This window comes from Lontra canadensis, unplaced genomic scaffold, assembly GCF_010015895.1.
Source record: "Lontra canadensis isolate GAN:19392208 unplaced genomic scaffold, GSC_riverotter_1.0 scaffold43, whole genome shotgun sequence".
Lineage (NCBI taxonomy): Eukaryota > Metazoa > Chordata > Mammalia > Carnivora > Mustelidae > Lontra > Lontra canadensis.
Window position 1 is genome coordinate 12,161,491 of NW_022631037.1, and position 27,191 is coordinate 12,188,681.

Genomic DNA, 27,191 nt, shown 5'->3' on the forward strand with positions numbered 1-27,191 from the left:
CCAACGCAACCAGTTTCCAGATATCTTCTCTTTTTGCTCCACTGTATGGGGGCAACATTCCAAAGCTTTCCCTTATGGCCCTAGATGGAGTCTCCAGCTCCAGCGGTCATGTCTCTACCCTACCCAGCAGGAAAGAAAAAACGAAAGGAGAAGGGCACACCCACTTGTTTTAAGGACATTTCTTACATTCCATTGGCCAGAACTTGAGACAGACAGACTTATTCTAGGTGGAACCTGTGTCCAGCTTAAAAGTGGAGGGGGGAGGGGTTCACTAATAAATAAAAAAGGGGAAAATGAATATTCGGAGATAACTAGGAATTTTTGTCACAAGGATGGGTCTGGCTTTCTTTATCCTCAGTTCTCAAAGCCAGAGCACCATTTCCGCCAAATGCCCATGTATTACGGGAATAGGGTTGGCCAAGACTAGGAATCCAGTATGAGGATTCCTATGGAACATAATCAAATTTACCTTCAGGTAATAAAGAAAGTGGCTTGTTTTTTATGAGAAAGAACCACATCAGAGAACAGCGGAGGGAGTGCCTGCTTTGGGTGGGTAGCTATGGTGCCGAGTGGGTTTTGTTTAGAATTAGGATGGTGATGGAGGGCACCCAAGGCTAGCATGATGTCTCTAGCTCCTTCTTCTGGCCTGAAATGGGAGCAGCCTTTACTGCCGGAAGTGAAGGATGACTTGCATGATGGTGACACAAACTATCCTTGGAATCTTCCAGACCGGGGCCCACTCTAGTGTCAGCAGCAGCTGAGTGGATTCATTTAGGAGGATACATAAGTATAGATCTTACTCTGCGATGCCCTTGTACAACCAGAAAGCACCAGCTTGGGTCTGTCACTCAAGGTTTGACTTTATGACTTTCCTAGTAAGGATACCATTTCTTGGCCATGAACGCAGAAGCAATGGAATTTTTCTGTCAAGTCTAATATATTCACTCTACTTCACTTTGTCATTGGCTTATTGACACAACTGTTTATCTCTCTTTGACCCAACAATTCTACAGCTAGGAATTAATCCTATAGCTACACTTGCACACATGCAAAATGGTTACACACAGGGGCCTGGCTGGCTCAGTCGGTGGAGCATGTGACTCCTGATCTTGGGGTTGTGAGTTTGAGCCCCATGTTGGGTGTAGAGATTAATCAAAAATAAAATCTTAGGGGTGCCTGGGTGGCTCAGTGGGTTAAAGCATCTGCCTTCGGCTCAGGTCATGATCTCAGGGTCCTGGGATCGAGCCCTGCATCAGGCTCTCTGCTCGGCGGGGAGCCTGCTTCCTCCTCTCTCTCTGCCTGCTTCTCTGCCTACTTGTGATCTTTCTGTGTCAAATAAATAAATAAAATCTTTAAAAAAATAAAATAAAATATTTTTAAAAAAGAGAGAGATACACACAAGGTTACTCGTCTGTAATAGCAACTAGAAAGAGACCTGGCCAAGTAACTGTAATACATTCATGGAACTAAATACTATGCAACAACAACAAAAAATACTATGCAACAATAAAAAAGAAAAGGAAGATCTTGGCACAATTATTGGTAAGAAAAAAAAAAGACATCAAAGAAATGTAGGCCTAATGTGTTCCATTTGTGTGAGAAGGGAGTCCCCAAGGGCACCTGGCTGGCTGGGTCCGTACAGCATGCAACTCTTGATCTCAGGGTCATGAGCTCAAGTCCCATGTTGGGTGTAGAGCTTACTGGAAAAAAAAGGTGGGTAGGAGTCTTCAGTTGTTTCTGTGTGTAGAAGATCTATCTGGAAGGACAGAGACAATAGCACTGGTTGCCTCCAAGGACAAAGTCCATGACTGGGAGGATAGGACAGAGACACTCTTTACTTTGTGCCCTTTTATACTATCTTTGTTTTGAATCCTAAAAGCAAATTTATGTATTTTTCCTCCTTTAGGACACATATCCTTTTCTCTGGCCTGCCGTTATGAAGAAAACAATCATCAGGAGTCTCTATTCCCTACCCCAGCCACCCCACCAACACCACGGACTCTTCTCTTTACTGAAGAGACCCAAGCCTCTGACATCTGGTAGTCACTGAAAACCGCCAGTGAGAACGAGTAGGAAAAGGCATAGTCAGCAGATCTGTTAATACACCTGCCTTGTCATAGCTCATCCCACCTTTTTTTTTTTTTCATCCTGCCTTTAAACATGTCCACACATCCACTTCTGCCTTCTCCCCAGGCTTGTCACAGAGAAGGTGAGAGCAGAGGAAAACTTTGGAGGAGGAAGTTGCTAGTTGTTTCATCTGATTAGAAAAGCATAAATAAACTTCATACTTGGTTCCTAGCAGTGTGTGATAGTGTCACATTTCTTTTTGCAGTGGTCTCAAAAAGGCTGGTTCTGGGCCTTCCTGCCACCTCCAGGCAAAGTAGAAAAGGATAGCCAGAGAGAAAACAAAGACCCAGACAGAAGAGGGAACTTGCGATTATCTTCCAGAGCAGAATCATCTCTGGACCCTGAGCCTGCCTGCTTTGTTTGGCTTCTCAGACTTCTTTTGGCTGCCTACTTGGTGGTTTTTCCTTATGTGCTCAATCTCTGAAATAAGACAGGGCTAGGAGCAAGTCCTTGGAGTCAGCACATTGGAGAGTTCCTCCCTGGCCCTCCGCTCACGACCACACTGTGTCTTGCATCACAAGTCCCCGGCAAAGGCCAAGAAAGTGCTTTGGGGAGGGGTTCTCTGTGCACAGCCCTGTTCCTCTTCCTGCGGTCTCACGTTATCTGTGGCTAAAAGAGGCAGCAAAACATAGTGGTTAAGAACATAAATTCTGGAAGCAGACAGCCTGAGAATAAATCCCAGTTCCCCATTTACTAGGGGAGCAAGTTACTTGACATTTTACACATGCCTCAATTTCCTCACCTTAGAAAGGGTGTAGTCCATTTCACTGGGTCATTAGGAAGATTAAAGAGTCAACACGTGTAACATACTTGGAACAATGCCTGGCACATAGTAACTGCTCAGTAAGGGTCAGCTCTTATTATGGCCAGACTCGCCATGTGAGAAATTTTGAAAAATGGGCACCAAGCAGCTATAGAAATTTTCTCTCCGGAACTGCCTACTCAGAGCAGCCCCAGATGGGCAGCAGCCTTCCTCAGCTCTATAACAGTCATCTTCTAGCCCTGCAGTAAGACACACATTTAAGTCACCAAAAGAGAAAAACTAGAGACCAAACGAGGTTGTTTCAGTGCATTCAAGCTTCTCCAAAGATTTTATGCCAGCCATTCATTTCCAGATTTTCTGACCCAGGAGCACCAAAAAACAAAACAAAACAAAACGGAAGCTTTTTGTGTATCTGATGGATAAGGAGGTAAGAAAAAGGGACAAGTAAGGTGGGGGAGGGAAAAAAAGATAAAAGGCAATACAGAGTTGGTAATGCGCCCTCCCTTTACACAGGGTGCTAAAGGAGACTGAACCACTAGGTGGCAGCAGATGAGCAGACGAACCAAAAACAACCAATTGCCTCTCCTTTTAGGAGCGGTTGCACCAATCCCGACCTAGAGGTAAGCACAATGGGCACTGTTCCAAAATGGTTAACAGACAAGCAAACAGAAACCCCCAACCTCTTCCCACCGGCCCACCTGCCCCCGCCATACCCCAGAGTGGCCCCTGCCTTAAAGAACCCCCAGGGACCCAAGGCTGGAAAGGCTGATGGCTGAGAGGGGAGAACAGTATTGTCCCATTGCTCTGAGTCTGAGAGACATGCAAAAAGGGGACACCAAAAGAGGAAGAATAGGTATCCAGGCCCGGTCAAAAGGGGGATGAAAAAGGAGCAAGGTCAAGGTAACTTCTCCAATCTGCACAGTTCAGGTATCGCTCAGTATCATGGTCATTGGCTTCCGGCGTTTAAAACAAAACCCCTTAGTGCAATAGTCCCTTCTAAACCTACAGGCCCGCGTATACCCATACCACTCGCCATTCTGTGGAGGCCTCCAGCACCCCCATCAGCTGTAGGGTAGCCACCATGCCGACCTCTGACCCTGCTAGCTGGAACACCTGGCAGGAAGAGAAACCAGATTGGCCCTAAAAGATATAAACAAACGGACTCATCCCACGGTCCACCGCCATGGGCGATCTTTGACCTTGTTACTGGCAGAAAAAGATAAGAGCAAGTCTGATGGGTTGATAAGACTATCTCCAGGCTGAAGGGCATCATCCTCTGAGGAGAACATTATATGGGAGAGTTTTTGGAGGCGCTGGGTTCCTACAGCCTCTCTGAAGTGAAGCCTCAGAATTGCTCCCCACTCGGTCAGCAGCCACTATCTTAACCAACAGCTTCAGAAAGCAACTGGCTAATCAGATTACCACTTCTCTGTTTGACCTTACTGACCAAATCCCCACCTTAGTGCCTGCGACTAACTGGATAACCAGGCCATGAGACCACATTAACCGACCACGGTGTTAACCAACCACAGCGTCTGTGGCTTCTTAATAGCCACTGATTGCTCTGGCATCTGACATAGGAGAGGGAGGCTTTTTTCCTTCCCTGATTTTACATAAAGGAAGGAGAATAAGAAAGGTGAGATCCTAAATATAAGAAGCAAATGTATAGGGCACCTGGGAGGCTCATTCAGTTAAGCATCTGACCCTTGGTTTCAGCTCAGGTCACAATCTCAGGGTCACGAGCTCTGCACTCCAGCTGGCGGGGGAGTCTGCCTAAGATTCTTTCCCCCTCTGCTCCCTATCCCTCGGCCCCTCCCTTCTGCTCCTCCTCCTCTGCGTCCCTGCGCATGCTCTCTCTCTAAAATAAATAAACAAATAAAATCTTAAAAAGAGGAAGCCCCAGCAGCAAAGTAGAAGGGCGCCTGGCAGGCTCAGTAGGTGAAACATGTGACCCTTGATCTCACAGTTGTGGGTTTAAGCCTCACATGAGGTGTAGAAGATGGCTTAAAAAAAAAAAAATCAACCAAAAAAGCAGCAAATGTGTATCCGCCTTTTACAGATAAATAAATAATAATTTACCAAGCACTCGCTGACGTCCAATGGATGATCTGACCCGGGGTGGGCACGGTTGGGCCTGCATTGTCCACGCTGGTATCTGAGAACACTAAATACTCTGAAAGCAGCCTTTCAGCTCTATCTCATTAAAAATACTGTTTTCCCAGTGTGGCTTCTCTGTCATCCGTATAGCAGAAGAGCACAGACATTGCTTTGCAACCACCTTGATACTAAATTTCCCCACTGTTGTATCTCTGAGAACTCCGTACTTAATTCAAAACCAACTGCACCTTTTCCTCTGGCAAATAAAAATGGGAAAGAGAAGGGAGTTCCTATTGCTTATCCTTCCTGAGACCCAGACAGTTTGATTCCATCTGAGAGAGCAATGCCCAAAGGTGTAACCGACGAGATGCCCGCGCTCCCGCTGGAGACAGAGACCTCGTGAGGAACTGCCTAGATTTCGAGCTCTCATTCCCTTCTCTTTTCAGCCCTTCAGTTTGCCCAGTTGCACCACCTCATGGGTCTCAGGGTCTTTGAGAATGGCAGAGCTGAGGACCTGAAAGGGATTGCCTTGGACAAAAATCACAGGATGTCTGCCGGGGAAGAGTGAATGCAGTGAGGGACTCTGGAAATTCTCAGTCCGCTGCTTTGCGTCTTGAAATCACTTGAGTTGTGCCGCCGTTAGACACCTCCAGTGACACATTTTCAAATTCTGCATCCCATGCCTGGCACTTGCGTCACAGCAAAGCAGCGGTGTCCATGCAAGGAGCGAGAGAACCGGCCCCCCCCCACCAGTGGCGGGGGTTGCAGCGGGGGGAACTCACCCCTGCCCTAAAAACCGGTCAGAGAAGTATAGAATTGAAGAGAAGCAAGAAAAGAAGCCAAAGTAGGGCCTTTTTGTGGTGGGTTTTTGGTTTGGGTTTTTTGTTTTTGTTTTTTCATCTTAAGAACGAAACTCTCAGATGGGAGGGACAGAGGTGCTTTCATCTTTGGCCACCAGGAAGCCCTCCCCACAGGTCTCCCCCAACCCCAGAGCGGCTCGGAAGGATAAATCTTACGTGGCATTGACTTGCTAATTCCCGAAGCCCAGCGAAATCTGTGGCGCTGCCTTTAGAAAAAGCAGCGTCTACCAGAGGATTATCCCCGCTACACAGCCCAGTGGTTCGGACTCATTTTCTAGTTTGTAGATTACCTAGTCCCTTGCTCCTCCCCCTTCCCTCTTGCCCTGCTATTGACTTCGATGTAGAATTTACCAGAGATTGGGTAGGAAGTTTCAAACTCTCAGCTAAAAAGAAATTTTTCTTCACAGGATTCAAATTGTTCTATTTCCCTATGCAAAACTAAGTGTTCAGAAAACATGCCTGTTTTGCTGGGGTTTTTGTTGTTGTTGTTATTAGTAGGAACCGATGACCATTTTTTTGCAACTCGTTAGGATTCAAGTAATGATACACTTTAAGATGCAGCCCATTTTGTACAAAGTCTTTTATAAATGCAACGCCTCCCCCCACCAAACAAACAAACAAGCTAACTAAACTATGGTATTAGAGGAAACTGAAGTAGAATGAGTAGGGTAACCGTATAATTTATTTTCCAGAGACGCTTTGAGACTGAAAGGGAGAGTTATTGGTAATTGATGCCAAGACCGCAGGTGTAAACCAGGATCGGGGGTCACCCCAGAAATCAGGCAAAATGAGCTGTCCAGTCACGTGGGGAGCGGGCGGTAGAGAGACTACCGGGCTCTCCGGGTTGCAACGTTGGGCAATGTGCCTTCTAATGAAGACCTCCCCTGCCGGCCTGGCTCCTAGGCAAGCCCTGCCAATGAGGCTTTCTTTCCCTGATGCCCAGGATGCTCTGAGAGGCCTGGTATCTTTGGCATCAAGCGGCTGCTGGGGCTGGCCGGCTGTCAGCCGCTGTGTGTGTGTTCAGTTCCCTCGTGGGGCCCCATCACAGCCTGCCACCCCTCCATCTGGCAGGGGGCCACGGAGAGAAGCTCGCTTGCAGCACGGGGCGACAGTATGCCACTTCCTTGCCTCCTGTGACGGGAGTGATTTCCAAGAGGCTTCTAGTGCTGGTCCTCAAAGAGGGCATCTGGTTCTACCGCAGACGCTCTTAACCCGATGGTGAGCAGCTGGGCCTCTCTTGTCCCCATCATCAGAAAACAGGCTACAAACACTCCCCTTTCACCAGCGGTCAGCCGGCCTGGCATCACTCTGCCATGAAACCTCCAGGCGGCACGTGCTCCCGCCTACACGTACTGGACACCTCCCACGGGGCTGGGCAGTGGGGCTGACTGCGGGCCTCCTCGGCCTGTCACTGGCACAGCCCACCTTGGGGCAAATGCCTGGCATCTGGAGACTGTAGATCATCTTGAAGGCAGTGCAGGGAAAGGTGGGAGGGGGCGGCAGTGGGGGCGGTGCAGAACTTGGAGCTTATTACGTCACCTGTTAGTGCCAACTCCCTCAACCTGGCACTCCTGGGACCTGGCATTTGGGGCCAGATAACTTTATGTTGTCGGGGACATCGCGGGATGTTCAGCAGCACCCCTGTTCTCTACCTACTAGATGCCGGTAGTACCCACCCCACCCCACCACTGCCCTGTGCTGACCACCAAAGCATGCCTCCAGGAATTGCCACGTGTCCCCTGGGAACAAAGTCACCCCTGTCTCTGGGGGTCATTTGTGTGCTTAGGACCAAGCATGGAGAAACTGCCCTACCTTCTAAAAGTTTGTGCTTTTAGTCACTGGATTATAGCACTGGAGAGAGGCGTACTGCTGGGCTGGGAAGACCCAGAGTAGAAATGCCATGGGTTCCTCAGGGTTTAACACTCTGCAAACCACAGCCCAGGCGCCACAGGCCCCTGCAGAGATTTGAGGGCTTGCACAGGCGCAGATTTGCACCACAAAAGCGGTATTTTTGGTATTTTCAAATGAGTAAGCCTGGAATTGCCAGGTTAGAGAGCTGCAGGCCACCAAGTCCCTCACATCTAGAGCTCTGTGGTTGCACTCCTTGTTTCCCTTTTCCGTGGCAGAAATCTAAAAGGGGAGCCCTGAAACTCTTATCAGGACCTAGTGAAATGCCGTGTTCTGCTTCAGAGCAGGAGACCAGGGGTGTCGCCCCACGGAGAGGGCAGCAGGTGCGGGGCTGACTGCAGCCCTCAGACAGAAGTGGGGAGGCTCAGGACAGATGTCACCTCCCAGTGGCTGCGGCCATTAACCTTCCTGCTCCTCCACGTTAGTTTTGAAGGGGAAGTTTTCTTATACAAAGTAACTCCTAGGAGCTTTATCAAGAACCAAAAAAGTAAAACCCAGCCAAAACCCACTGCCTTCTCGGGAGGCCAAGAGAGGGCGAGGGGTCCATTGCCTTTGTTGGTTTTGCCTGCACCGGCCAGACAGCAAGGCCATTGGTGGCCCTGGTGCCAGCCAGAGCCCTGACGATGCTGCCTCCCATGGGCCCCGAATCCGAGGCACCTGGAAGGGTTATTAGCAGGATTGGAACTCATCCCTCTGCTGGGACTAGATCATAATTACAGTAATTTTCTAACAGAGCTGGGCAGTAGGACTGTTTAATCAGCATCTGACTCCCCTGTGCTCCCAGCCCTCATCACTCAAGGAGAGGAGTGGGCTGGCTCTTAAAGAGACAGCGCCCGCCTTCCAGCACTTGGAACAGATGTGCCCTAATTGGTAGAATATATCTAAGTCTCGTAGCTTATAGCAGGCAGGTTGCATTGCCTCCAACAAACCGCCTCGGGCTCTCACTATTCTGGGCCTTCTGCTCAAGGGACCTTGGTCAAGCTGCTGGTAGGCCTGGCTTCCCACACCAACGTAGCCACCCGGGGAAGCACATACGCAAGGCTGGGGCACTTATGGAAAGATCTAAACTAGCTGGCCCCCTCAGAATGGATGGTATGAAGGAAGAGGTGCTTGGCTGAAGGTTGGAAGGAGGGACATACCGCCGCAGATAAGGAATTTTGGCTGGGGGCTTCCCATAATCCAAAGATTGCAGAAGCATCTCATGTTCCTGCCTTCCATGGAGGGGGGGGTTAAAAAAATCTTAAAGACTTTCAGACAGTCTCTGAATTCTCACACTCTGGCTTTCCCATCCCTCCCTTTGTATTATTCCTGCCCCTTTCCCTGCTGAGTAAGTCCCCCTTCATTTGCCTCCTCCTGTGCTGGTGGAAGTGGACCAGGCCTCCCCTGAATGGAAGGGATGGAAAATCACTCACCTTGCTCATTGACTCGGGAGCATTCTGTCTCCTAAAAAGTGTGGCCTTTGTGCATAAACTGTCCATGTTTACTGTATCTTGAGATTTGAGGTTCCAGCTTTTAACTCCAAATCTAGCCATTTCTAAGGTGCAACTGGTTCTTGCCAAGAAGTTTTTTCTCTAATAACATGCTAGGACTGGCTCGTGCCACCCTGTTGGGAAGTCAAATGCATATTTGGTCTTTACAGAAGCTCCTGAAGGAGTTCTGTACAGCCGGGAGTAAATGAGAAGAGGTGAGTAGTTGAGGGCGGGGGGTGCGGCGTGAGGAAATGAGAAAAGGTGAGTTGGCGTGGGGAGGGGGCAAATGAGAAGAGGTGAGTTGTTGGGGGAGAGGAAATGAGAAGAGGTGAGTTGGGAGGGGGGCTCCCGAGGTGGGCTGAGGAAACCCTCAGGAAAGAAGGGATCATGGTAAAGAGGATGGGAAGGGGGATGCTTCTCCACAATTCAAAGAAAGTTTGCTTTGAGCCAGGTGATGCCCTCTACAGAGCTGAGTCCCTGCAGGCAGAGGGCTGCTGGGAAGCTTGGCTTAGGATCTGTGCCCAGGCGTGACTGAGGAAGTCACCATCCCACCCCACGCCCGGATAGGCTTGGCTTTGGCTGTGTCTCCATGGGCTGCTCCCACATCAACCTGCAGCTGCCGCTCCAGTCTCTGAGCGAATGTTCCTGTGGCCCCCGTGAGGCAGGCCAGGCGCTGCTGTTTCCATCTCTACCCTCAATCCCACTCCTCATCCTCCTGGCACGCTGTCCTCCCCACACCTCGGGTGGGAATAGCCAGCGAGAGCTGAGGCATGGGAACAAATTCATGAACTTCAAGTCCAATCAGGTTATCAAAGAGTCATGATGGCCTCCCAGACCCAGCGGCCAGAGCGGGGTCTCAGATGTGGTATCTAAGGCGGGACCCGTCAGAACACAGGACTGCCGAGGAGCTCAGATTTCTGAGAACTACTCTGAAGAGCTACTCGAGTGGACTTCAGTAGTGGGTTTATTCTGGTTTTTAAAAAAAAAAATCTGGGGAGGAGGGGCGCCTGGGTGGCTCAGTGGGTTGAAGCCTCTGTCTTCAGCTCAGGTCATGATCTCAGGGTCCTGGGATCAAGCCCCCAGATTGGGCTCTCTGCTCAGTGGGGAGCCTGCTTCCCCCACTTCTCTGCCTGCCTCTCTGCCTGCCTCTCTGTCTACTTGTGATCTGTCAAATAAATAAATAAAATCTTAAAAAAAATAAAAAATAAAAAAATCTGGGGAGGAAACAAGCAAAAACCTCATCTAACAGAGTGGGGAAGTGACTTCCATGAATGTGCTCTCCCAGCATCTAAAAACGTGCTTCGTAGCGGCGCCTGGCCGGCTCAGGCCACAGAGCACATGACTCTTGATCTTGGGGTTGTGAGCTCGAGTTCCATGTCAGGGGTAGAGTTTACTTGAGAAATAAACAAGAACATCCATTTTAAATGAATAAAAACATGGTTTTTAAAAACTACCCTCAGCTCAGCTTCGTTTCCTCAGCTAGAAAAGGAGTCTACTACTTGACTTGGCCTCTTCACTGGCCACTGAGGTCAAGTGAAGTGAAGCAAACAGAGGAGACTTATCTTTAAACAAGACCCTCCCCCCCACACACACCTGCTTCCACCAAACAACGTGAGACCCCTGAGCATGGTGGGACCACTTCTCTTGGGTAACAAGAGACGACCAGACTTGGGCCACAGAAGTGGCGGTCAGGTGGTGACTCAATCAGGCACAGAATCCACCTGGAACCTAAACCCTAACACAAAAATACTTCTGTGCTACAAAAGCCGAGTGCAGCTCAGCCAGCCACTGGCCCCAGGAGCTCCCCATCTTCCCTACAGAAGTCAGCGGCCATGGCGGCCAGCCCTTCGAGCACACAGGGACACAGCAAAACTCGAGAGGCAAATGGCACCGCCTGGATGGGGAGGAAAATTCAGCTTTGCTCTCTTCCCTGGTAACTCCAGGCCCGTGTCAGGAAAACTCTTCCCTTCTTAGGACATCTCCTCCCACCGCGCACACTCTCAACTGAGCACAGGACGGTGAGGGGACGGCGCCTGGCCTTAGATTAACTGAGCTGCTGTTGTATGCACTGCTGGTAATGGATCATTAAAAAAGCCGGGAGTCAGAAAAATCGCATCCGTGTCTTTGAATGGCTCCTGCTGTCCCAGCAGCCTACCCTGCTGGTAGAAGGAGCTGCTGAGCACCAACTCCAGGAAGAAAAGGAGAGAACAGAAGAAGGCCAACCCGGCTTGCTGTTTTTTGGCTGAGTAGGGAATTGACACAGACCACCTCCGGCTCCTGTCTGGAAGTTTCTGAGATCAGAGAGCTTCAGGCACAGCTGGGTTCACAGCTGCACCATTTGGAGCATTGGACTCATTAATATTCATGAGTCATCCCCACCAATAGGCAGAGCGGATGCCATTAGCTTAGCATCTGTCGGGTTTTTGTGAGGGTTGTGGATGGAGGGTTTGTTTTGTTTTTTTTTTTTCCCCTCCCTTTTAAATGAACTTCTTTTGACATTTTGGATTTGCCTCTGTAGGTTTTCTCTCCTCGCCTTGCTCGGCTGCATCATCTAAAGGAGAGGCCCAGGGGAGGCGGGCAGGAAAGAGGGAGGAGCCCCCGCCGGGGCTCCGCATCTGCCTGTTGACAAACTTTATTTCTCTCCCAGCACCTGGCACCTCACCCGGGCTGCAGCAGGTAAATTATACCTAACGAGGCTCGTGCCCGCGACGGGGAGGAAAAGCCGGATCCCCGCGCCGCGGAAGGCGGCCCCTCCTCCGGGGCCGGACCCGGCCGCTCGCCCCACGCGGGAGAGCCGCAGCGCCCGGGCCGTTCTTTCCACGCTGATAAACTCATGATTTATGAAAGTAACTCCTGCCAGCCCTCGCTCCCTCCTCCTCGGCTACAGCTTGTTAGACACAAATGGCAACAGTCTGAAATACTTGGATTTTATTTCAGACCAAAGCCCCTCGACTCCGATCGCAACACCCTGGCAGCCCCCTCACCCCAGCAGAGGCCGGGAGGGGTTAGAGCCCACGGCCGGGGGAAGGGGGAAGGCGGGGGGGGGGGCGCGCGGCCGGAGCGGGGGCGGCGCGAGAGGGGAGCGCTGAGCAGGCAGGGCGCCGCCGGCGCTCCTCTCCTACCCGCTCGGGCTCTGCGTGGAGAGGAATTATGGCAGCGGGAGGGCAGAATGCCTCATTGTCTGTAGGCGCGTCGTTCCTCATCTCCATCCCCAGAGCCCTCTCTCCAGGCACAAACAAAGCCCTTGCGCCCCATTGGACTGAACAGACGGCCTCCCTGCCACACAGCAGAGGGACACTGTGGGAGCTGAAGCCCTGGGGGCAGGGGGCTGTTACTAAGGGAGAAGAGAAGGATTCAAAAAAGAAAGGAGCCCATGCCAGCCCTGCAGAAAAGATTGTCACATCTGGGCTTTACAGCCGGAAGAGAAGGTGACAGCCCGAGACAGCCTTTTCTAAAACAAAGCCCCTGAAACTGTTGCCTTTCCTCTGGCTTCCAGGGGTCTCTTCCAGAGCCGGCCGTGAGGTCATGGATCTAGGGCCCCTCACAGCCAGGCTGAGGGCTGGGGAGAGGCGGGAACCCCCAGCCACGGGAGTCACAGCACCGGTGGGTTCAGTGGTGTTCAAGAAGGAGAAGCAAGGAGGTGGGAGAACAAACACTCACCACCCTGGCCACAAAAGGAGGGAGGCAAGAGGCCAGCCTCCCGGAAACAAAGTGCTCTAAGGGCCGCAGCAAGAAGCCCGCCAGTGGGAATACGATTACACAACCATTTCCATCGGGTCAGTATTCAACAGGACAGCTTAAAAGCGGTCACTTGCAGGTCCCCCCAAACCAGTCAACCTGAGGCAATGCTCCCGCTCCCGTTAACAAACATCTAAAGCAATTCAGCTCCCAGGAGAGTAAACACACCACATATTTCTGTGCAAAACCAACAGCCCATGGTGGGCCTTATGCCTAACTTAAAACCGTCCAGTGTTTAATCCCACGGAGGAAGCCTGAGGAGTTGTGGTGACCGACCTCTATGCCACCAACCTGAGCAGAGGTGACCATAAGACAGTAAGTGGCCCAGACTCCCCAACACCTACCCTGTGCCCCTTTCCCACCCCAGCAAGCCTCCTTGCCGGCATCTTCTCTGCCGCCTCGGAGCAGAACCCAGCGCTCGGACCAGAGCTCATTTTTCTAAAACCGTTTCTAACTGCCCAGGGTCCAAAGGCACCGCACGGTCCCCTCCCACGGCCCTCCTCACAGGCTGAGGAGCAGAGGCGTCCTCATCAGGTCTTGTAAAATCACAGCATGATGGCGAGGGGGAGGGAAGGAGAGGGGGGCTTTCCAAGGAAGGAGCTTCAGAGTCAACAACGGGAGCCCACACCTCGAAATGGTCCTTTTCCTCCCTGGGAGGTGGTGAGGGAGAGCTCCTCCTGCCGGATCTGGGAAGAAAGCAGCAACTGGAAAAGAATGGGAAAGGAACGAGGGCATGAAGAGATACACAAAAATCAGTGGATAAGCCTCGTGAACAAACAGCCAAGGTGGTACAACCACGCAGATGGAGTATTATTTGGCCGTAAAAAGGAAGGAAATGCTGATAGGCACGACAGTATGGGCGGACCCTGAAAACACGCTGAGGGAAAGAAGCTCGTCAGGAACCACCACACACAGGACTCCGCTTGTGTGACGAGTCCAGAACAGGCAAATCCGCAGACACAGAAAGTGGATTAGTGGTCACTGGGGTTAGGAGGTGGGGAAAACAGCGTGTCACTGCTGACAGGTACAAGGTTTCTTTTGAGGTGATAAAAATTGGGGTGCTAAGTTAAGAACTACTGAATGATACATTCCAAGGGTGAATTTTATGGCGTGTAAATTACATCTCAATAAAGCTGTTACTTTGAAATAGGGAGGGGAGAGGAATAAAGAATAAGTGAGACCTCTCTTCTTCCCCCCAGGATTCAACAGTAGAGCCCGCTACCCAGGGATGGGCTAACCCAGATGCTCAGGCCCTGCCATGTGAGAGGAGAGAACCATGTGCAGGGAGGACGAGGCCTTTTCTGAGAGCCTGAAACGCTGTGACGGTGCTTCCTCTATCAAGCGGACACCTCACTGGCCCAGGTTACAGTAATCCTAGCTCCCAGTGCCTCAAAAAAAAAAAAGAGAGCTCTCGTTACCTCTTTGGCTGGTCTCCTTTAGCCAGGTGAGAGGAGCCCTGCCTCTCTTCCTGGACCCAGCCACAGTTGGACATAGCGTAGTGGAGAATGGCGTCAGATACGGTCATGGGGCTTCGGCCCTGGACGCAGGCTTCTATCTCGGGCACCGAGAGCTGGCTTTGTAGGAAGAGGTGTAACTGGCTGTCTGAAAGGAGGACCACACTCTGCAGGACCCTGGGGCAAACAACAGGAGGTACGGCACAGACTCACACTGAGCAGCTGCTGTCCTCAGCTCCCCTCCCCCTGAACGGCTTCTGGCTTGAGCGAGCATGGATGGGGGTGCAGGAAAGGCATGGATGGGGTTGCAGGGAAGGCCTATCTATTTGAAGGGGCCATCCTGCCCGATACCTTCCCCTCTCCCCTCCCGCACTCAGGAGGCAGGTACTAGCCCACTCTGTCTACTCACTTTTCCAGAAAGTGCTGCAGACCTTGTCGCCGCTTCTCGATGAACTCATCAGAGCTGCCAAAGAAGGTTGACTTCCCAGGAAGTTCAGGTACAGGCCTGTGGATCACATAATGTAACACCCAAGATAAATGTAACATTTAAAGACAGCCATTCTGCCCACTGAGCAAGGAATTCCCCTAAGAAGAAGCACAAATCAAAACAAATAGGTTTTTAAAAAGTGGGGGGGGGGGGCAGGGCTAATACTGACAGTGTGCCATGTGTTAGGCACCGTGCTAAATGTTTTACAAACCTTATTTCATTTACTCCTCCCAAAAACCCTATGAAAAAAACTATTGATGTCCCCATTTCAGGAGTAAGGAGGTAGAATCAGAGAAGTTAAGTAAATTTCCCAATGTCACACAACTAGTAACCAGCAGAGCTGGTATCTGAACCACGTCTATGACTTCAAAATGCCACTGCTGCTAAACTACATTGTTTACAAAACCCACTCCCACCATCAGCTTTTTTTTTTTTTTAAGATTTTATTTATTTATTTGACAGACAGAAATCACAAGTAGGCAGAGAGGCAGGCAGAGAGAGAGGGGGAAGCAGGCTCCCTACTGAGCAGAGAGCCCAATGCGGGGCTCCATCCCGGGACCCTGAGATCACGACCCAAGCTGAAGGCAGAGGCTTAACCCACTGAGCCACCCAGGCGCCCCGAGCTCTTATTTTTAAATTTATTTATTTGAGAGAGAGAGTGAGTGAGAGAGGGTATGAGTGGGGGGATGGGGGAGCCAGGCTGGGCAGTGGAGAGGGAGAAGCAGAAACCCCACTGAGCAGGAAGCCTGATATGGGGTTCGATCCCAGGACCCTTAGATCATGACCTCAGCTGAAGGCAGACACTTGACCGAATGAGCCACCCAGGAGACCCATCAGCTCTTATTTTGAAAATGGAGAAACTTGTACATGGCAGCATGGAGCACGTGGGGTCCTTGTGTGTAAATCAAGACCTCCTCCAATCCAAGAGGGCCACATATTTAGAATTTTTTTTTAAAGATTTTATTTGGGGCACCTGGGTGGCTCAGTGGGTTAAGCCTCTGCCTTTGGCTCAGGTCATGATCTCAGGGTCCTGGGATCGAGCCCTGAATCAGGCTCTCTGCTCAGCGGGGAGTCTGCTTCCCCCTCTCTCTCTGCCTGCCTCTCTGCCTACTTGTGATCTCTCTGTCAAACAAATAAATAAAACCTTAAAAAAAAAAGATTTTATTTATATATTTTTAAAAAGCAGGGCAAAAAAATAAATAAAAATAGAAAATAAAAAAAATTTAAAAGAGCAGGGGAAGGGACAGGGAGAGGGAGAGAGCATCTCAAGCACACTCTGCACTGAGCCAACGCAGGGCTCGATCTCACGACCCTGAGATCAGGATCTGAGAGGAAATCAAGAGTCAGATGCTTAACCCACTGAGCCACCCAGGTGCCCCTCACATGCTCTGAATTTTTTTTTTTTTAAATAGTTTCTTTTTTTTTTTTATTTGACAGACAGATCACAAGTAGGCAGAGAGGCAGGAAGAGAGAGACAGGAGGAGAAGGCAGGCTCCCTGCTGAGCAGAGAGCCCAATGCGGGACTCGATCCCAGGACCCTGAGATCATGACCTGAGCCGAAGGCAGAGGCTTTAACCACTGAGCCACCCAGGCACCCCTGCTCTGAATTTTCTAAAAGTAGCTGAGTTGCAGCAAGGCATCCACAAACTCTTTCAATTTCCCTAGCTTCTATTATGAACATATTTTTAAAAAAACAACAGGCCAGGGGTGCCCAGGTGGCTCAGTCTGTTAGGTATCCCACTCTTGATTTCATCGGGGGTCATGGTGTCAGGGTTGTGAGATCAAGCCCCACATCCGGCTCTGTGTTGGGCATAGGGTCAGCTTGGGATTCTCTCTTTCTCTCTCTCCTCCTTTGCCCCTCTCCCCCAGTTCACACTCTCTCTAAAAAAGCAAAGCAAAACAAAAAAAGAGAATGCAGAATCTGTCAGAAGTTCCAACTGGCTGTGAGGGCCTGACCCATGACAGTGGCCTCATCAGTCCCACATGTTAACTAACCAGCTAGGTCACCCACAGACCCCATCCCCAGGGCATTCAGTGACTGTCCTGCAATGGAATCACTGTTCTACACTGTCTCCAGTTTAGGACTTATTTGGGGTGGTTTAAGTGAGGAGTGAACATTACTGCTTTTCGTAAGACTTTCAGTCTGTTATGTCTCTGGGAAAAGGTCTCTGCACAAAAAAGAAAAAAAATTAACATTTTGTATTACATATCAAATGGACAGGAACACCACCGGTCACATAAATCCAAGTGCTAATGAGTTTCTGATCACGAGTGACATGCATATATAAAATGCTAACAGTACATTTGTGTAGCCCTAGATGAAAATGCATATAAAAAAGGAAAAGTATTTTTTATATTTCTATGACTTTGTTCAGTCAAAATACTAGAACTCTTTTTTTCTTTTTTTTAAAGATTTTATTTATTTATCTGACAGACAGAGATCACAAGTAGGCAGAGAGGCAGGCAGAGAGAGAGGAGGAAGCAGGCTCCCCTCGGAGCAGAGATCCCGATGTGGGGCTCAATCCCAGGAGCCTGGGATTATGATCTGATCTGAAGGCAGAGGCTTTAACCCACTGAGCCACCCAGGCGCCCCTGTCTTTACTTTTTCCACTGACTCGAAAACATAATTTTAGAACCCATTTCTCAATTTCCTAAGTGCCTAACATGTTGCCAAGTTTTCTTTATTGTAAACTCTGGTTCTTGTGTATGCCTCCAAAAAGCCAGTCTCAGACCCAAGAAAGAAACAAAAGCAAACTCACACCAAACCAGCATTTCTCTGGAGCTGCTTTCTCAGCCACACGAACTCACGGTAGCGGCGACGCACACAGGACGTTTTGGCAGTGAAGGCCTTGCTGTTGGTCTACAGGAGGAAGTACATGAAAAAGAAAAAAAAACCCAAGTAGAAAAAGACCAGATTTACTCCTCATCGTCACATTCACAGAGGACCCAACCCACCAGGTCCCATCCTGAGCAGGGGCTACGGGCCAGCAGGCAGCCTGAGAGCAGGTGTCCGGCAGACCCCAAGCTCATTCCTCTCCTCCCTCCTTTTCTTCAGCTCAGGACAGTCAAAACATCTACCAACGGCTGCCTCAGCACCAGCCCTCAGCCCCAGAAGGGGTTGACCCCGATACAGAAGTCCGAAGCACTTACGTGGAGAAAGATCTTATAATCCACATAAGAATTCCAGGAGCCCTCATTCTGCACGCGGGGGTCCTGAACACGCACAGTGATCACCTCCTAGAGGTAAGAAAGGCTCCTGCAGCTCACCCACGCAGTGAGCCAGCTTGGACAACATAGGCTGCCGGATTTTCCCAATCAACACCAACCGTCATTCATGTATTCATTCAACTCAACAAGTATTTACTGACCACCCACTATGTCAGACACTGTTCTGAAGCACTGGGGGCAGAACACGAACAAGAGACAAAAATCCTCGCCCTAGTGAACCTCACATTCAGCTGCATTCCAACGAATGGAAACGTTAGTCAAAACAGAACCTTATTTCCCAGGAATGGCTTTTCTGCGGATTTCCACCTCCTGCCTTCATTTTGAGCTCATCAAAACCCCCAAAGTATTACTGTCGTTAGAGTACCATGGAGCAATGAATGGTGTCTTTCCCCAAATCCAATCAAACTTTACCCACCTGTTTCCTGGAGACCACATGCTTACCTCCAGCTCTTGGTTTTCCAACATCCTACACCCAAAGCCCATTGGAAGAAAACATCTGATGGGGGAGAGAGGACAGGGGAACAAATCATGGTTAGCATGCTTCTATTCTTATCACTCTTTATCAAGAAAATTTTCATTGACCCGCCCCCACCTCCCCCGGGGAAAACCCAGGCACCTTTTTTGGGGTTTTTGTGTAAAACTTAAGAGGAAGCAAAAAAAAATTCCATTGCCTTTGCCCAGTGCTAAGCTAAAAGCCCCGGGGGAATTGCCTGCCCTCGCAGACCACAGCCGGGACCCTCAACCAGGCCACCTCTAGCTAAAGCATGTTTGGGTCTGTGCAGCGCTCACCTCAGGCAAGGGGAACAGGCAAATTGGGTTGTCAAACCTTTCTGCCTGAGGGCTGCAGTGAAAGCTGCTGTTTTGTGGGCCTACAATACGCCTCTGCAAGTGTACCTCACAGCGCCCCCTTCTGGAGATTTAGAGACAACCAAGCCCCACAAATACCCACGCCCTGAAGTCTCTATCTTGCTAAACAGTCCTACCCAGAGGTAAATCGTAGAGCTGGAGAGCTCCTGGAGCACCTGAATGGGTTGCCCGGTTGCGACCTTCCCTTATCTAACCTGTCCTCCCAACCCAAGCCAATGGTTCCAATCATTTCCTCTCTCGACATGCTATCCGGTTTGCACCTCTGCCCAAGCACCCCACAGCTGCACGGGTCGGCACGGGATGTTTTCCGCTCCTTTGTAAAGATTCATTAAAGCCTAAGCCCCTGATTTCCCCCAATGTGGCCGTTTACATGTGCAGCGACATCGCCCACTCCAACAAGGGGACCATGAAGCCTCCAGCGCAGGGTTACTCCAGTCCAAAGGGGCCCATGATGTCACCTTCTGTTAAAATACAGCACTAATCTTGTTACTCCTAGAACCACTCCAACAGCATCCACCCTGGCGGCCGCCTCCACCCCCTTCTCCTCTCTTAAGAGCGGAACAATAAGGTTTAATTTCCCTTTCCAATTTACCTTGAAATGAAAACTGACTTCAGCCAATATGTACTGCCAACAAATGATCCAGGCTGGCTCCTGGGAAAACAAGACCATCTCAAAGCTCTCCCTCTCCTCCCCCCATGCCCATTCACACACCCACTCATTTTTACAGTCCTACAATTAATTTTAAACACATTCTCTTATTAGTTCTGCCTTACCATTAGAACAGTGTGTAATGAGTTCCCTTCTATTTTATGTTTTGCTAACACAAGGCTAATGTTTCAGGAGAAGGGGAACTCATTTACACCACGAAATTAGCAGAGCAAAGAGCTTTCCCAGTTCCTTCCAGTATACCAGAAGATCCCTCCACACACAGCCACTGCCCTGCACAGAGACAAAACCTCCTGGTAGATGAGGGACTGGGCTACACTGTTGAGCAAACTAGAGGTTTTGTGACTGTGATACCATCTTTGTACTTTTGCTGACAATCTGATTTTTCATCTGCTGCAGGCACCGTCACAAAGTGGTCCTGAATTGAAAGAAAATTCCAATTCCTTAGCAACCAATGTGTAACATGCCCGATGTAAGCCATCAAATGGCTGTGACCAAAAAGAACAGGCCAACTTGTGAACGATTAACCTCCTCAGATTAAAAAAAAAATTTTTTTTCTCTTCTCTTTTCAGTCATTTGGTAAATTGACAGCACGGCAGCAGAGAGTTAGATATTCTGACATATCTTTTCCTAAAAGTAACGATGGGAAAGATGACAAGGAAATCACAGACATCCACACACTCAGTGGGGCTCACACATCTATGCCTTGAAAGGTTTGCCAAATTTAGGACCATAATTTCGTGACTAAGTGGCCGTCATTCTCAGGTTCAAGAAGAGTGTCTAGGGCTCTGAACCACCTCCAAGTGCAAGTTTCTCTCCTTTCCTTTAGGGCTAAAACCACTGAGAAACAAATAGCTATAAACTGGCTTTAATACACTGGCTTAAAAAAAAAATCTTGGGGCGCCTGGGTGGCTCAGTGGGTTAAAGCCTCTACCTTCAGCTCAGGTCATGATCCCAGAGTCCTGGGATTAAGCCCTGAGTCAGGCTCTCTGCTCAGCAGGGAGCCTGCTTCCCCGTCTCTCTGCCTACTTGTGATCTCTCTCTGTCAAATAAATAAAATCTTAAAAAAAAAAAAATCTTAGCACCGCCCCCAAGATGTTGTATTCTTAAATGTAAGTTTAAAGGGCATTAACAAAGTTTCTATTGTAACTCTCCCTTAAAAACACTGGACACTGGAACAAATTCAAAAACCTAGACTCCCAAGTCATAATTTCTAGCAATTACCATTCTCCATCAGCTTCCTCCACATAAATGCCACTCCCCAGGAGGAAATGAAGCTCAGTTCCGCCCGTGGAAGGGAAGAAGGAAGTTCCTTAGGTTAGCTCCTGATCTGGGAGATGGATCCCCCTCATTCAAATAAGGGTAAGTCAGCAATCCTCTCAGCTACGTATGCATCTCACTCTGCACTAACTACAACTCCTGGGTCCTTCCAATCACATCTGAAGTTTCCTTTACTTTCTCCACCTGTACCACCACCAACCTCTCTGGTAAGACCCAACTGTTTGCTTTTTACAATGTCGATTCCTTGTAAAGTTCTCCTATGTCCTAACAATTCAAGATAGCGAAAGATAGCTTTTGCACCACCATTTTCACTTTCATTTAAACTACTTAAAAAGGCTAAAAAATGGGATGATAAAAGTGAATTGAGCCACCAAGACTCCTACAACTCTTTACTCATTCTTGAGCCATTGGAGCCTCATGGCAACTCAAAAAGCTCTCCTTCCTAAACACCCACAGGTGGCACAGGATGCTTCCTTTTCTGACCAAGTTCTGTGTGTTCCCAACCAAGCAGCTCCGCTCCATCCTTCCGTCCGTCTGTAACTTGCCACTCCTTACACTTGGGAGGTAAGTCACAAAGGCGACTACAGCCTAGCGCCAGAGCCCGCCTCTGTCCCATAAAATACTTGTCATTGGACCTAGCCCGAGCTGTTTCGGTACATGTCGCCGAACACCGGCCACTCCACCTCCATTCTTCACGCACGAGGGGGAAAAGGGCCCCACGACCCTCCTTCTCCTTTGAGAATTAAGCTTAGGCAATGGAAAGGAAAGATACTTTATACTTTAAAAACAAATGAAAAAACCGGGTTTCCTTCCTTTGATCCAGAGCAAGCACCCGCCTTCGTCCCGGGAGGTGAGACAGTCTCGTCCCTAAGATGTCAAGCGAGATCTCCATCCCCAAACGCCACTACTGACGCTCAAGCCCTACTGGAGAGCAGCACCCACTCCCCGCGGCTCCGCCCACGACCCCTCACCTGAGAGCAGCACACACGCCCCAGAGCGACACCGCCCGCGCCGCACCATATAGCCAGAGTCTCGGCTTCTCCTTCCGGGTGAGTGGCCGGGGCCCCGGTGCACGACGGGAGAAGGCTCCCGGCCACACCAATCCCGGGTGTCCAGGACGCCCCGCCCCTGCAGGCCCGAGCTTTCAGCGGCGATCCCTGCTCCAGAGGCGCTGCGCTCGGCCCCGCCCAGACCCTGGCCGGAGTCCGGATCCCCTGACACTCACTTGGGACACTGGAGGGTGGACGCGGGAGAGGAGCGAAGAATGGGCTCTGGCAGCCAATCCGGAGCCGTGGCCTGCCCATCGTTGTCAGGCCCAGCCAGCCAGGCCCAGGGAGTGCTATTAAAGGTCCAAAGGAGGGTCCCCGCGGCCAAGAAGTGTCAGGAGGCTGGCTGTGCTCTATTTGTCTGGTCCAGGACGGTCGGGAGCGCGGGAGGGTAGGGGAAGAAGACGCCCACGTTCCTGGAGCTTCGCAGAGTCCCGAGAGCTTCCCCATTTGAACCCCGTGGGTTGCAGTTCCCCCGCGGAGTTATCGAAGGCGTCCCAACTCACGTTCCTAAAACCACAGATTGTCACAGCGAAAACCGAACTGAGATGGCCCAGCCAGCACCCCGTTCACCTGAGGAAGCAAGTCCAAAGAAGAATCGTACAGCTAGTTAGGGAAAAGAAAATACGTTGAATATGATGATTTTTATGTTATTGAAACGTCTTTGAGCAACCTGTTAAAAGATAATTTTGGGGGGCGCCTGGGTGGCTCAGTCCTCAAGCCTCTGCCTTCCGCTCAGATCATGATCTCAGGGTCCTGGGATTGAGCCCCGCACCGGGCTCTCTGCTCAACAAGGAGCCTTCTTCCCTTTCTCTCTCTCTGCCTGCCTCTCTGTCTACTTGTATTCTCTGTCAAATAAATAAATAAAATCTTTAAAAAAAAAAAAAAAAGATAACTTTTGCAAAAAAAAAAAAAAATTTGCAAAGATACCATCAAGGAAAAGGTCAGGGTCACAAAATACAAGGTCTGGAGTTGGGCCGCCTGAGTGCAGTACCCAGCACTACACTGGACAGTGGGGCTTTAAACTGATCATAAGGCTTTGTAAATCTTAGCCTCCTCATCTGTAGAATGGAGAATACTGCGCAAGGTTTTCTTTGGTTGATTGGTTTGGTTTTTGTTTTTTGAGTGTTTTTTGTTTTTTTGTTTTTATGACAGAGAGATACTGAGAGAGGGTACATAAGCACAGGGGAGCTGGAGAGGGAGAAGGCTCCCCGCTGAGCAGGGAGCCCCATATGGGCTCTATCCCAGAACACTGGGATCATGACCTGAGCTGAAGGCAGAGGCTTGAGGACTGAGCCACCCAGGTGCCCCAATACTCTGGGAATTTCAAAGCAGAGTTTCCAAACGTTTTAGTCTCAGGATTCCTTTACATTTTTAAAAAAGATTTTATTTATTTATTTGACAGAGAGATCACAAGTTGGCAGGCAGAGAGGCAGGCAGAGAGGGGGAAGCAGGCTCTCCCCGCTGAGCAGAGAGCCGGATGTGGGGCTTAATCCCACGACCCAGAGAGCATGACCTGAGCCAAAGACAGAGGCTCAACCCACTCAGGTGCCCCCACCCTTTACATTTTTTTAAGTAAATTATACGACCAACCTGGGGCTCAAACTCACTACTCCAAGATCAAGAGTCACATGCCCTAAGGACTCAACCAATCAGGAGCTCCCACATTATTATTTTTTAAAGATTTTATTTATTTATTTGAGAGAGAGCATAAGAGGGGAGAAGGTCAGAAGGACATAGAGCTGGGAGCCCTATGCAGGACTGGATCCCAGGACTCCAGGACCATGACCCGAGCGGAAGGCAGTTGCCCAACCACTGAGCCACCCAGGCACCCAGGAACTGCCACATTCGTAAAAATTCATTAAGAATGTTTGTTTAGGGGGCGCCTGGGTGGCTCAGTGGGTTGGGCCTCTGCCTTCAGCTCAGGTCATGATCTCAGGGTCCTGGGATCGAGTCCCGCATCGGGCTCTCTGCTCAGCAGGGAGCCTGCTTCCCTCTCTCTCTCTGCCTGCCTCTCTGTCTACTTGTGATCTTTCTCTGTCAAATAAATAAATAAAATCTTAAAAAAAAAGAAAGAATGTTTGTTTAGGGGCACCTGGGTGACTCAGTCCGTTAAGTGTCTACCTTTGGCTCAGGTCATGATCTCAGGCCCTGGGATCTAACCCCAAGTTGAGTTCTCCCTGCTCAGGGGGTATTTGCTTTCTCCCTCTCCCTTTACCTCTCCCCCAGCTCGTGTGTGTGTAAGCGCTCACGCTCTCAAATAAAAAGTGTTTATGTGGGATAGCCACCAAATTAGAAATTAAAATTGAGAAATTAAAAAGCATGTGTTAATTCACCTAAATTAATAAAAAACCAATACATTTTAACATATTTTATGAAATATAACTACACCTTCCCCCCAAAAATAAGTAGAGTGTCACTGCACTACAATTTTGCAAATCTCTTTAATGTCTGGCTTAATAGAAGACAGCTGGATTCTTATATTTGCCTCCCCATTCTCTCTGGTTTGCTGTTATTTTGGTCTAGGAAATGAAGAAAATCCGGTTTCACACAGATACATAGTTAGAAAAGAGAAGGGGTATTTTTATCCAATAATTGTGAATACTTTATACTAGCAAGGCTCAACAAATGGTAATATCTTTTTTTTTTTTAATTAAGAGAGGCAAAGAGGGAATCCCAAGCAGGCTCCACATCCAGCAGAAGCCCAAAGAGGGGTTCCATCTCACAACCAGAAATCAAGACTCAGATGCTTAAGGACTGAGCCACCCAGGCACCCCAGTTTCTTAAAGATTAGCGGCCTGGGCGCCTGGGTGGCTCAGTCGTTTAAGTGTCTGACTTTGGCTCAGATCATGATCTCAGGGCCCTCGGATTGGTCCCTGAATGGGCTCCCTGATCAGTGGGGGAGTCTTCTTCTTCCTCTGTCCCTACCCCCCATTTGCTCTCTCTGGCTCTCTCTCTCACTCTCAAATAAAAAAGAAAGAATCTTAAAAAAAAAAAAAAAAAAGATCAAATTTTATCATTGACAAAATACCTTTAAGTCATTTTTCCTTGAAGTGTCAGGCTCATTCCATTCAAACATTCAAGTCTGAATAACCACAGTTTCCCTCTCATTCTTTCAAACAAAAATGGTGTTCTAAAGCCCACAGCCCTACCGTCTTGAACAACCCTCACCTCAGAAACTAAGCAGGGTCAGCTCTGGTTAGTACTTAGGTGGGAAAATGGTGTTCTATGAAAAAAAGCAGCCAGTTCAGCTTACACATCTCAGTCACACAACTGTATATGTCAGTAAGCAGCAGAAGTCCTTTATGTACGCCTCCTATTTCATTATGCAGGACATTTAAAAGATGTATACTCCAGAAGAGAGAGTTCATGAAATTAATAATTTATACTGCTTCATAAAAGATAGTCTTAAGTGGAAGTGGCTTTTGTTTTTGTTTTTGTTTTTGTTTTTTAAGATTTTATGTTTTGGGATGCCTGGGTGACTCAGTCAATTAACCGGCTGCCTTTAGCGCAGGTCATGATCCCAAGGTCCTAGGATTGATTGAATCCTACGTCTGATCCCTTCCTCAGCAGGGAGTCTGCTTCTATTTTTTAATATTCTTAAAAGATTTTACTTTTAAGATCACAAGTAGGCAGAGAGGGGGAGGGTGCAGGGGGAAGCAGGCTCCCTGCTGAGCAGAGAGTCCAATTCGGGGCTCGATCCCAGGACTCTGGTATCATGACCTGAGCCAAAGGCAGAGGCTTTAACCCACTGAGCCACCCAGGCACCCCTGTTCAAATATTCTTTACACCCAAAGTGAGGCTCGAACTCACAACCCTGAGATCAAGAGTCACATGTTCTACTGACCTAGACAAGCAGGCACCCTAAAAGTGACTTCTTAATTCTTTTGTTGCATAGGCGTGGCAGGAAAGAATAGGATGACTCTAGTGCCCGTTGGTGCTGTGCTGCCCTGATTCACACCAAGGTGCCCGCAGTTCTACTGACTGTTTCCTTTGCACAAGCAGTGAAAATATAAACACAGTGAAAAGAGCAAATTATGTCTTAATATTATCATGAAAATAGTTTCGACTTTACAGACTCCCTGAAACTCTCTCAGGCACCCCCAGAGTCTGTGGACTACACTTGGAGAACCAAAGAATATACAAATATTCATTGAGCCCTTTCTAGGGACACTGTTTTAGACAGTATGAATAAATTAGTGAGCCCAACGGGAAGATACCCTGATCTCCTGGAGCTTATATTGTAATATAAGGGCCTGGCGTCATTGCCTCACATATTACTCAATAATATTTTTAAATTTTAATTGAAAGAGCGCATGCACACACCAAGTCGGGGGAGAAGGGCAGAGGGAGAGAGAGAATCTCAAGCAGGCTCCGCGCCCAGCGCAGAGCCTGACGGTGGATGGAGCTTGATCTCAGGACCCTGAGATCATGACCTGAGCAAAAATCAAGAGTCGGATGTTTAACTGACTGAGCCACCCAGGCACCCCCTGAATAAATGTTGTTTTTGTTTTTGTTTTTCTCAGTTACCCTAGTCACATTTATTTTGTGTGTGTGTGTTTTGTTTTATTTTATTTTATTTTTTCAGTTCCTAGATTCATTGTTTACACACCACACACAGTGCTCCATGCAATATGTGCCCTCCTTAATACCCAACACCAGGCTCACCCAACCTCTTATCCCCCTCCCCTTGAATAAATGTTTTTTAATAAATTTATTAAACAATTTGAATGTAATATAGGTTTCTCACTCGGCGCCCTATCTTGACCTTATTTTTTCAGTGATAATTTCTAACACTCGGTAAGGGGGCCAATCTTTATCATACCCAAAATGCATGTACCTCTCCAGGCAGTTTCATTTTGCATGAGAAAATCAGTGTCAGGGTTATAGTGCATGATTTGAGAAGCGTAGGTTTTAATTAGAGTCCAGTAACTACCAAGAAGTCACAGGAAAATCAAACTGACCAGGGGAGTTAAGAAAGACAGATAGCTCTTAAGTATATTTGCCTTTTAAAAGAGAGTACTTGTTAATGCCAAATGAATAAATCTTTAACAATAGAATGTTAAGGAGTAGTGAAAATGAAACAAAGAACCTCACACCCATTAGGAGATGACTACTATCAAAGAAACCAAAAACAACAAGTATTTGTGGGGATGTGGAGAAACCGGAACCCTTGTGTGCTCTTGGAGGGAATGTTAA

At 48.9% G+C, this 27,191-nt stretch overlaps 2 protein-coding genes across 6 annotated transcripts in view; one reads left to right on the forward strand and one right to left on the reverse strand.

The window, feature by feature from the left end:
* Nucleotides 1–2,299, forward strand: part of SKAP1 (src kinase associated phosphoprotein 1) — a 275,793-nt gene extending 273,494 nt beyond the window's left edge. Inside the window, exon 13 of the mRNA XM_032871373.1 lies at nt 1,907–2,299. The gene's annotated coding sequence lies outside the window, so the exon portion shown is untranslated. The remainder of the gene's footprint in view (nt 1–1,906) is intronic.
* Nucleotides 2,300–12,746: 10,447 nt separating this feature from the next.
* SNX11 (sorting nexin 11) lies at nt 12,747–22,023 on the reverse strand. Of its 5 annotated transcripts, none has more exons than XM_032871376.1 (8): nt 21,918–22,023; nt 19,591–19,650; nt 18,573–18,627; nt 18,054–18,140; nt 17,663–17,763; nt 14,826–14,921; nt 14,381–14,593; nt 12,747–13,666 (listed from the first exon to the last, which is right to left on the reverse strand). In XM_032871376.1, exons 3-8 carry the CDS (start codon nt 18,612–18,614, stop codon nt 13,393–13,395), a joined length of 813 nt encoding a protein of 270 aa, XP_032727267.1. In that variant the 5' UTR covers nt 18,615–18,627; nt 19,591–19,650; nt 21,918–22,023; the 3' UTR covers nt 12,747–13,392. The 5 variants fall into 5 exon arrangements, with proteins under 5 accessions (XP_032727267.1, XP_032727269.1, XP_032727268.1 ...); XM_032871378.1 differs by having other exon boundaries at nt 18,573–18,630; XM_032871377.1 differs by lacking the exon at nt 19,591–19,650 and having other exon boundaries at nt 21,918–22,018.
* Between the last annotated feature and the right edge of the window lie 5,168 nt (nt 22,024–27,191).